At 44.2% G+C, this 11156-nt stretch overlaps 1 protein-coding gene and 3 non-coding genes across 4 annotated transcripts in view; 1 reads left to right on the forward strand and 3 right to left on the reverse strand.

The window, feature by feature from the left end:
• LOC144601737 (calcium/calmodulin-dependent protein kinase type 1-like) overlaps window positions 1-1851 on the reverse strand; it is a 181702-nt gene extending 179851 nt beyond the window's left edge. The window contains exons 1-2 of the mRNA XM_078414071.1: window positions 1670-1851; window positions 1285-1397 (exon numbers count right to left, since the gene is read on the reverse strand). Of these exons, the coding sequence (XP_078270197.1) occupies window positions 1285-1367 (83 nt within the window). The 5' untranslated portion in view covers window positions 1368-1397; window positions 1670-1851. The remainder of the gene's footprint in view (window positions 1-1284; window positions 1398-1669) is intronic.
• A 5917-nt stretch (window positions 1852-7768) lies between these two features.
• Window positions 7769-7840, forward strand: trnap-ugg (transfer RNA proline (anticodon UGG)). Its single transcript has one exon. It is a non-coding gene; the product is annotated as a tRNA-Pro (tRNA).
• A 217-nt stretch (window positions 7841-8057) lies between these two features.
• Window positions 8058-8129, reverse strand: trnap-ugg (transfer RNA proline (anticodon UGG)). The gene has a single exon. It is a non-coding gene; the product is annotated as a tRNA-Pro (tRNA).
• A 291-nt stretch (window positions 8130-8420) lies between these two features.
• Window positions 8421-8492, reverse strand: trnap-ugg (transfer RNA proline (anticodon UGG)). The gene has a single exon. It is a non-coding gene; the product is annotated as a tRNA-Pro (tRNA).
• Window positions 8493-11156: the final 2664 nt, after the last annotated feature.

Consider the following 11156-nt stretch of genomic DNA (forward strand, 5'->3'; position numbering starts at 1 on the left):
AATTCAAAAAAGTATTGGAGGTGTAACGAGGACTCGTGTTAATGGCAGATGAACAATAGTGGAGCTCCAGAGATGAACACCAATATAAATACAATATAATTTTTAAAAAAATATTGGTCCTGATCTTTTCTCACCTCCAGCTCTTCACCCCCTGCTTTCAGTTTGAAGAAGGGTGCCGACCCAAAATGTCACCCATCCCTTTTCTCCAGAGATGTTGCCTGACCCACTAAGTTACTCCAGCACTTTGTGTCTATCTCAAGATTTCAAGATCAATTTTTGGTATAAACCAGCATCTGCAGTTCTTTGTTTTTACAGATGAATACCAATGCATTTCATTCTTTAACTCCGACTAGACAGAAATAAATAGAATCAGCCAAAGAATGGTCTAACCAGCTGGCGAAGAGACATTTTAAATTGTATTCATGGCTAGCAACAAGCCAAAAAAATGAGGAAGGACAATTTACTATATACAGCGACATCTTTTCAGTGGTGCAACAGCAATAACAACAAAAAAACATATGTAAGGTTTTATCATTTGCCCTCAGAATACAAGACACTGACTGGGAAAGACACAGCAACATTAGTTAAAAATAACCCAATCTACCACTGAAACTTTTTTCTAGATCGTATGATAATTTATAGTTCCAAAGGCATGACGCACGCTTCAAAGTCACAACTTGTTTTGGACATTTAGATATAACTGTAGTGGCAGGTGGACCAGAAGAACGTGCTTCAGTTTGTCTGGTAACCCTAATTTTAATTCTAACACACCAGTGCTGCAATGGGTGTCTCTGCATCACTACTGGATTCCCTCTTCTGGTTACTTTTCCTTGACTTTGGAAGAGGATGTATGCGTGTAGGTACTCGGTTCGACGAGGACTTAATCAGATTATGTAAACCGTGCTCATAATTCCAGTTTGAAGGTCTTCCCATACTAATGCTACAGTGGCGTTGCTTGCTTCTCTGTGTCTCATACAGATCCACTCAAGAAACAGCGTTGTCGCCTTGCAACTGGTTCGATATGGAGGCAGAGTTAGACCACTCTCGATGCGAGCTTGCCACCCCACCCCCCCCCCCCCCCCCCCCCCTCTCCTCTACCTCTCCATCTGCCTCTGTCACGCACCAAGAAGGGCAATTAAGGAAGTTTGAGGCGTTCTTGCCAGTGCCTCAGAGCAGAAGAATACATATTTTAAGATGTGAATCGATTCAGATGCCAGCTCGGCGTCTCGACCTTTCCTCGAAGAAGCGATTAAAACCCAAGGGAAAAAAACGGATTGTACTCACGTTCCCAGGACCTCCTTGAAGTCGTATGCCACTTTAATTTCCTCCTTCTTTTTCCATGTTTTGTCCATCTCTCCCAGAGGCATCTTATGTATGTAGAGTGCAGCGTTTCTCCACTGCAAAATAGGAAGGAGATGGGAATCATATTCTGTGCCACTTACAATGCATGCAGATAATAAACAAGTCAGCAACGGCAACCAAAGACACCTCCGAGGGTGCTTGTTCACTGACGTAAAGTAGCAAACCCGATCACTTGGCTCTCGCCTTCAGAGATGCACACGGATATGAATTCAGCAATACAGTAGTTCTCTTGTCAGAAACGTCCACGATCCCTCATAGCAACAAAGAGATGATAATTCTGGGGCTCAAGAGTTGCAGCGTCTCCTACCTGCGTTTGTTGGTGTGAGATGCGGAGGGTGTCAGGCTGCAGGCTGGTGTGTGTGTGTGGGTCTATGTGTGCAGGGAGGGAGGGGGAGAGGAGGCAAGCGCTCTACCCTCTCTGCACCTCCCGCTCCACCAGCGCTGGCCCGGGGCGGTTGCTGCTGCTGCCTCTGCTGCCGCAGTGACGTCGCTTGTCCCTTGCCCGCCCCCGGCCCTCCCCCCCGGGAGGCGGGGCCTGGGGCAGCTCGAGCGGGAGTGGGGGGAACGCGCACTCCGCGGGGAGCTCTGGCCGTTGGGAGGGAGTGGGCTCGCGCCCCGGGGGGAGCTCTGACCGTTGGGAGGGAGTGGGGGAGCTCTGACCGTTGAGCAGCGGGAGGGGGGGGGGGGGGGGGGGGAGCGCGCGCCCTGGGGGAGCTCTGACCGTTGAGCAAGGGGGTGGGGAGCGCGCGTCCTGGGGTGGGGGACAGTTGTCCCATCACCGCGGTGAGGGAAGAAACCGTGGACCGTTGGGCAGGGTGCAGCAGGTCGCCGGCTCTGAGGGGGCACAACCATGGGGGTGAGGCTTGGCAGAGCTGCAGGGGAGCCTGAGCTATAGGGCAGTGGTTGGGCAGACTGGAGGGGAGCCTCGGGTATGGGGAGAGTCTAAGCTTTTGGGAGAGGACTGAGATATAGGGAGAGGAGACTGAGCTATTGGGCACACTGGAGGGGAGCCTGAGCCATGGGGTGAGGAGAGGCTGGGCAGACTATACTGAGCTGTAGGAAGAGGGGCCTGAACTATAGGGAGAGGAGACTGAGCTATAGGAAGAGGTTGGGCAAACTGCCCTATCTACATGGGGAAAGTGGCATCACAGGTAGGATAGGGTGGTCAAAAAGGGTTTTGGCACATTGGCCTTCATCAGACAAGCGGTTAGGAGGTTATGTTGCAGCAGTATAAGATATAAGATGCTGCATTTAGAGTATTGTGTTCAGTTTTGGGCACCATGTTATAGGAAAAATGTCAAGCTGGAAAGGGTGCAGAGAAGAATTTCGAGGATGTAACCAGGGCTCAAGGGCCTGAGCCTTGGGGAGAGGTTGAGCAGGCTAGGACTCTTATTCCTTGGAGGATGAGGGGTGATCTTTTAGAGGTGTACAAAATCATAAGAGGAATAGATCAGTAAATGCACAGAGTCTCTTGCCCAGAGTAGGGGAGAAAGAGGACAGGTTTAAGGTGAGGGGGGGAAAGATTTAATAGGAACCTCAGGGGTAACTTTCACACAAAGGGTGGTGGGTGTACGGAATGAGCTGCCTGAGGAGGTAGTTGAGACAGGGACTATCACAATTTTTAAGAAAACATTTAGACAGGACATGTTTAGAGGGATATGGGCCAAATGCAAGCAAGTGTGTCTGGTGTAAATGGGACATGTGTGGGCAAGTTGGGCCGAAAGGTCTGATTCCATGCTCTACGACTATAACTAGAGAGGAGCACCTTCTCCAACCTTTATATCTTGGAGTGCAGGAGAATGAGGGGTGATCTTACAGATCTTCAGGGGAATGGACAGGGTGAATTTACAGTCTTTTACCCAGAGTAGGGGAAATCAGGAAATATAGAAACAAAGAACTCTAAATGCTGGTATATTCCAAAAATAGACACAAATCGCAGGAGTAACTCAGCAGGTCAGGCAACATATTTTTAGTTTAGAGATACAGTGTGGAAACAGGCCCTTCGGCTCAGCAACTCAGTGCAGATCAGCGATTCCAGTACACTAATACTATCCTACTTCCACTCAAGGGACAATTTACAATTTTTACTGAAGCCAATTAACCTACAAACCTGTATGTCTTCGGAATGTGGGAGGAAACTGGAACAGCCGGAGAAAACCCACGGCGAGAACGTACAAACTCTGTACAAACGTAAGGGTCCCAACCCGAAATGTCACCCATCATTTTTCTCCAGAGATGCTGCCTGAACTGCGGAGTTACTCCAGTACTTTGTGTCTATCTTAGGGGAAATTAAGAATCAGAGGGCATAGGTTTAAGGTGAGAGAGTTCAGTTTTAATAAGTATCTGAGCAACTTTTTCACACAGAAGGTGGTTGGTATATAGGACGAGCTGCCAGAGGAGGTAGTTGAAGTAGATATTATAACACCTTTTAAAGTATATGAGGACACAAAGTGCTGGAGTAACTCAGTGGGCCAGGCAGCATCTATGGAAAACGGTTTGACCCAAAACATCATCTGTCCGTGTTTGCCAAAAATGCTGCGTAACCTGCTGAGTTACACTAGCACTTTGTGTCCTTTTGTGCATTCCCCAGCATCTGCAGTTTTTTTATTCAACATTTAAAAGACATTTGGACAGGTTGGACATGAAATGTTAGAGGGATGTGTGCCAAATATGGGTTGGTGGACCTTGTGTGTTTGGGACAGCTTAGTTGGCCTGGGTAAGTTAGAGTGAAGGGTCTGCTTCCATGCTGTATGATTGTATGACTATTTCAGAAGATATCAGGGATTTAACAAATAAGCTCTTCTAATGCAGACTGCAGTATTTTCAATTTTGTTTTAATGCAACTAAATATTTATCAGAAGGAGGAACATTACGTTTGCAGTTAGATTAGATCTAACTTGTACAAATATATTTAATAGAGCTGAATTTGGATAAATCTTATACAATTAAATATTTATCCAAAGAATGAACAATACATTTGCGGTTAGATTGGACTTAAATTTGCAGTTAATTAGACCTAAACTTTTACAAATCCTAAATTTCTACAAATATATGGTGGCCATTCTTAGTCACGTGTGTGACCAAAAATATGAAAAATTGTGGAATACATCTCTTCTAATTCTAATTTTGGATAAATTATATACAACTAAGATATTTATCTGAAGGAGGAACAATAAATTTTCATTTATTGTAGTCAGACCTAAACCGATACAAATCTTAAACTGATACATGAACAGATGTGAAATTAGATAAAATCAACCAAAATTTGAATACAAAAAGTTGTTTCCCGCTCCCCTAGGCCATCCCCTTCCCTCTATATCCCACCCTCTGGCTTTACATTTCACTCTTTTTTCCTTATCTTGCACCCTTTTGTGTCTTTTTCATCTCTGGCCTATGTCACATTCATCCGCCAATTAATCCCCCCCACCCACCTATATACACCTGTCACTTACCAGGCTTTGTCCCGTTCCCACCTCTGTTTTCCAGCTTTCTCCCCTTAATACAATCAGTCTGAAGAAGGGTCCTGACCCAAAACGCCGCCTATCCATACCCTTCACAGATGCTGCCTGAGTTACTCCTGCACTTTGCTTGATGCTGTGGATAAAGCTGTTCATGAAGTCATCCGATTGATAGGTTACTAAGGAGCGTTAGAGAGAATAGAGGAACATGATGAGACAATATAGGAGTGAACATGAAGGAATATAAAAGCTGCCAAATTCAGAGCTGTAGAAAATGCAAGAGGGCTTTTAGTTTGTATATGTTTTCCTGATATGGAAAGAGGCTGTTTGGCCGACTGAGTCTATACTGTCTCACAGAACAATCCCATTTTTTCACCAAATTTCCTTGTAATCTCTTAGGAATTCAGATAAACAAATGAGAATGTAACTTACTTTGTAATGAATGGAAACTTAGTGAGTCAATGTTATCCCAAACCAATTATTACTGATTAGGACAGTTACAAATAATGTTCAGTAGGTTAGGCAGTGCTAATTAAGATAGATGAACTGAGCCAGTAATATAAATGGATGGCATACAGAACTGACCGGTTCTGATTGATAAAGTAAATTTGTAGAATTAAATATTGATTTTACAATATTTTGTTCCTCAAACTTACTTTGGACTTTGTTAGAATAGTGCAGGAGCGGATAAACAGATAGATGAGAGTGAGAAGGAGAATTAAATGTCAGAGTAAAATGGTAGCTGAGGGTTGCAGGAATTGAACACAGGTGCTCAAAACTATCAGACAATCTAAGATTTCTCCAATGTAGAATGTTCTCATATCATGTTCTCACCACCAAATGCAGAGCATTTCTTTGGAAGAAGTGCAAGTGAATTGCTGTTTTACTTGGAAGGACTGCTTGGTTCCGTGGATGGTGGAAAGGGAAAGGTAAAAGGACAGATCTTATATCTGTGGTTGCATGAGAAGGAGAGTAGTGGAGACAGAAGAGTGGACCAGGGAATCGCAAAGCGAATGGTCCCTTAAGAAAGATCAGGGGATGGAAGATGTGCTGATGTGGAACCTTTTTGAAAGGGGTGAAAACTAGAGATTTTTTTTAAAAATCTCACCATTTTGCCATGTCTTCCCCTTGTGTACACCAGGTTTGACAATAAATGGCCAGCCTGTTTTTCTCTGTTAATCACTTAGAAAGTCAGCAAATAGGGGTCTCATCACAGACTTTTATTTTTAAACGACAAATTGATCGAGGGTCTGCTCTCTGAACACACTGTGAAACTTACACAGGAATGTGATACAGTTTACTTGCTTTGTAAGAATGAATCATTGACTGGTAAACGTAGACATAGAGTGGTAGTCACATAGCATGGAAACAGGCCCTTCGGTCCAACTTGCCCATGCCGACCAAGATGCCCCATCTACACTAGTCCCACCTGCCCATGTTTGGGCCGTATCCCCCTCAACCTCTCCTATCCATGTATTTGTCCAAATGATCTGTGACAGAAGCTTAATATTCAACATGTAACCAGATTAATGTTCTGCCTTGCAAATAAACCACTATCCCTTTGAAGTATATTGACCGTATCTCAATATATTTGCAAAAATGTAACATCCATATTAGAAAGACAATAGGTGCAGGAGTAGGCCATTCGGGCCTTCGAGCCAGCACCGCAATTCACTGTGTTCATGGCTGATCATCTACAATCAGTACCCTATTCCTGCCTTCTCCCCATATCCCTTGACTCCTTTATCTTTAAGAGCTCTATCTAACTCTCTTGAAAGCATCCAGAGAATTGGCCTCCACTGCCTTCTGAGGCAGAGAATTCCACAGATTCACAACTCTGGGTGAAAAAGTTTTCCTCATCTCCGTTCTAAATGGCCTACCCCTTAAACTGTGGCCCCTGACTCCCCCAACATCGGGAACAGGTTTCCAGCCTCGAGTGTGTCTAATCCCTTCATAATCATATGTTTCAATGATCCCGTCTCATCCTTCTAAATTCCAGTGTATACAAGCCCAGTCGCTCCATTCTTTCAACATACGACATTCCCGCCATCCCGGGAATTAACCTCGTGAACCTATGCTGCACTCCCTCAATAGCAAGAATGTCCTTCCTCAAATTTGGAGACCAAAACTGCACACAATACTCTAGGTGTGGTCTCAATGGGGCCCTGTACAACTGCAGAAGGACCTCTTTGCTCCTAAACTCCTCGTTATGAAGGCCAAAATGCCATTTGCTCTCTTCACTAATTCTCAGACCAACACCTGCAGTTCCTGTAATAATATCCATATTAGTTTTTTTAAATCGCTTGACAGAGATATTAATTTTTATACTCCCAAACTAGCCAACTCCTTGACCCCAAAAGCTCAATTCCAAAGCCACAAAATCTCGCTGGAGTAACGCGGGTCAGGCTGTCTCATGGAGAAATGCTGGCTGACAGAGATGCTGGCTGACCCGCTGAGCTACCCCAGCACTTTATGTCTTTATATTGCATTACATTTTATTTATAATCTGGTATAATTGATATTTCCACTTTTCAAACTAAATCAAATTAAGAAGATTGACGGGTGGACGAGTTATGGAGGCTGCTTTGCAGGGGTGAAGTCTGCGGGGGGTGTGGTTGACAGAGGCACATGATTGAGATATAGTTTTAGCAGTCAGGCTGGTTATGAATGGAAAGTCTGCCTTTGGCGCGCTGCTGGCCCGGGCAGCAGCTGTTGCAGCGGGGGCTCCCCCTGCTGGGGCTGCCCCCGCTCGCTCGGTTCGGCTGCTGCTGGAGTAACCTGCGCTCGGCCCGGGTAAAACACCTCGTTTCACTGCAATATGCCTTCACTCCTTTATGCACCGTCTACTTTAACTTTTGTGATATTGTTTATATAATAACCTAACAAGTAATCCCAACATTACATCGCAATTTACTTTATTTAAACTGGTTCCATGTTACCGTTTCATCGGCTCGTTGGTCTAGGGGTATGATTCTCGCTTTGGGTGCGAGAGGTCCCGGGTTCAAATCCCGGACGAGCCCTCCTTTTGTAGGTATTCCTGGTTGTGAAATCGATTAATTTAAATGTAATTTTTCTCAACTCACTTTAAATTAGGTAATAATTCAAACCGATGGATCACAACGATAAGATCCCTTTACTCGATAATCTATAATGTGGTGTTGAAATAAAACGTGTACCCTTCGAAAGAAGGGTGGTTCACTTGACTTTAAAAGTAAAAAATATGTAATGAAAAAATGTGGGCTCGTCCGGGATTTGAACCCGGGACCTCTCGCACCCAAAGCGAGAATCATACCCCTAGACCAACGAGCCACTGTAACGGACTTCTCTGCGTCAGTTTATATGAAGTCAATGTAGATTAAATGTGATTTAGATATCTGAAGAGATGTATAGAACAGCAGATGCTGGAATCGTAACCAAAATACTAAATATCGTGGGACCTCAGCGGGTTAGAGAGCATCTGTGGAGAGAATAGAAAGGCAACATTTCGGATCGGGACCGTTCTTCACACTCACGATGACCATGGCCTGAAACGTGAATGCTTTCCAAGTCTGCCAGCAATGTGACAATCTGAACCATTCACCAACGCCATGTGATAAAAGTGGGCTCGTCCGGGATTTGAACCCGGGACCTCTCGCACCCAAAGCGAGAATCATACCCCTAGACCAACGAGCCGCGATATGCAGTATGATTGTTCATTTCCTTAAAATTTCATAGAATGCTAAAGTATTCGATTTTTTAAAATGTAAATATAAATGAGTGAAAATACTCTGGATCAGCCGGTATCTCTAGGAGGAGAATCAGATTTAACACCAACTTTTACAAAACTGTTAAATGTTAGGGGCGATTTCAGATTTACAACTGCTTATTTTCAGAGCAAAAAAATAAACTGCTGGAAGAACTCATCTGGTCAGGCAGCATATGTGGAAGCAAAGGGATCAGTGGTTCTGGACTGAGAGTGTAGACGAGCAATAGCCAGAATAAAGAGGTTAGAGAGAGGGGTGTAGAAAGGAACTGCGGATGCTGGTTTATACGGAAGATAAACAGACACAAAGTGCTGAAGAAAAGGATGGTTGGCGTTTCAGGTTGGGAGAAGCAGGGTCTGAAGAAGGGTCCCGACTGGAAACGTCACCCATCTTTTTCTACAGAGATGATGCCTGACCCTCTGAGTTACTCCAGCATTTTGCGTCTGTCTTAGAGAGAGAGGGGCAATGAGGAGCTGGCGGGCGATGGGTGGAATGTGGTCGAAGAGCAGTCGAAACCACAGAGGAGCAGCAGTGAGTGAGGAACAAAGAACGCCCATCAAAGAGATGAAAACTTTTTAAAATCAGGCATACCTTGGAAAATTTGGAGTTGGAAAATTGAAATACGAGAGATTGCATTTGGTGTAATTTAGAGCAATAACAAAAATGCTGGAGGAACTCGTGGAGGCAAAGCGATAGTCCCTGACTCAACCCTCCTAGTCACCTCTTTCCCAACCCCTTCCTCTACCGCTTTATACTAGCTATCTCCCATCTATATATTGATTGGTTTGTATGTTTGCAGGTGACACCAAGATTGCTGGGTAACAGACTGTGAAGAAAGCTGTCAAAATATACTGGGATATTGATCAGCTACATAAACGGGCGGAGAAATGGCAGATGGAGTTTAATCCGAGCAAGTACAAGGTGTTGCACTCTGGAAGGTCAAATGTAAGGGAAAATATATAATTGATGACATGACCCTTAACAGCATTGAAGTACAGAGTGTCCTTGGGGTCCAAGTCCATAACTCTCTGCAAATGGCAACGCAAGTAGGTAAAGAAGAGTCAAGAGTGTTTTATTGTTACATCCCAGATAGAACAATGAAATTCTTACTTGCTGCAGCACAACAGAATATGTAAACATAGTACACTGTAAACAATATGATAAACGAGAGAGGAAAAAAAAGATCAGTGTGTGTATATATACACACACTCACAAGTACACACACAAAATATATATATATATATATATATATACACACACATACACAAAAAACAAACAGTAGTGCAATGATAATAATGATAATAATAATAGTCTATTATAGTTCAGAGCTTAGTTGAGGTTGTAGTGTTTAATAGCCTGGGCAGGAGGGAAGAAGCTGTTCCTGAACCTGGAGTTTACAGTTTTCAGGCTCCTGTACCTTCTTCCCGATGGCAGTGGTGAAATCAGTGTGTGGCCATGATGGTGTGGGTCTCTGTTGATGCTGGCTGCCTTTTTGAGGCAGCGACCGATAAATCCCTTTGATGGTGGGGGAGGTCAGAGCCAGTGATTGACTGGGCAGTCTTCTAAACTTTTTGCAGTCTTTTCCGCTCCTGGACATTCAAGTTGCCGAACTAGGCCATGATGCAACCAGTCAATTTGTTCTCTACTGTACACCTGAAGTTGTTCAAGAGACATACCGAATCTCCTTAATCTTCTCAGGAAGTAGAGGCATTGATGTGCTTTATTTATAATTGCATCATTGTGCTGGGTCCAGGAAAGATCTTCATGTGTAAATATGCACGTCCAGGAATTTGAAGTTTTTGATTCTCTCCACCATCGTCCCGTTGATATCATATCATATCATCATGATATCATATCATATCATATCATATATATACAGCCGGAAACAGGCCCTTTCGGCCCACCAAGTCCGTGCCGCCCAGCGATCCCCGTTCATTAACACTATCCTACACCCACTAGGGACAATTTTTTACATTTACCCAGCCAATTAACCTACATACCTGTACGTCTTTGGAGTGTGGGAGGAAACCGAAGATCTCGGAGAAAACCCACGCAGGTCACGGGGAGAACGTACAAACTCCTTACAGTGCAGCACCCATAGTCAGGATCGAACCTGAGTCTCCGGCGCTGCATTCGCTGTAAAGCAGCAACTCTACCGCTGCGTTACCGTGCCGCCCTATAAACAGGATTGTGGGTCCTAGGCATATGGTATTGGTATGCTCGCTTTCATGGGTCGGGGCATTGAGTATAAAAGTCAGGAAATGATGATGCAGATTTATACAACTTTGGTTAGGCCACATGTGGAGTATTGTGTGCAGTTCTGGTCAACCTACAGAAAGGCTGTTGAAGAGGTTTACCAGAATGATTACTGGATTAGGGGATATTAGCTACAGGGAGAGGCTTTTATTGTTTTCACTGGAATGCTGAAGGTTGTCAGAAGACTTGATAGAAGTATATAAAATTATGAGATGCACAGATAGAGTGGAAAAATCAAAGACCAGAGGGCACAGCCTTTTGAGAGAGGTTAAAAGGGATTTCTGGGCAGCATCTTCACATGGTGTTGAGTGTCTGGAACATGCTGCCAGGTGCAGTG

This window comes from Rhinoraja longicauda, chromosome 17 (genome assembly GCF_053455715.1).
Source record: "Rhinoraja longicauda isolate Sanriku21f chromosome 17, sRhiLon1.1, whole genome shotgun sequence".
NCBI classification, from domain to species: Eukaryota; Metazoa; Chordata; class Chondrichthyes; order Rajiformes; family Arhynchobatidae; genus Rhinoraja; species Rhinoraja longicauda.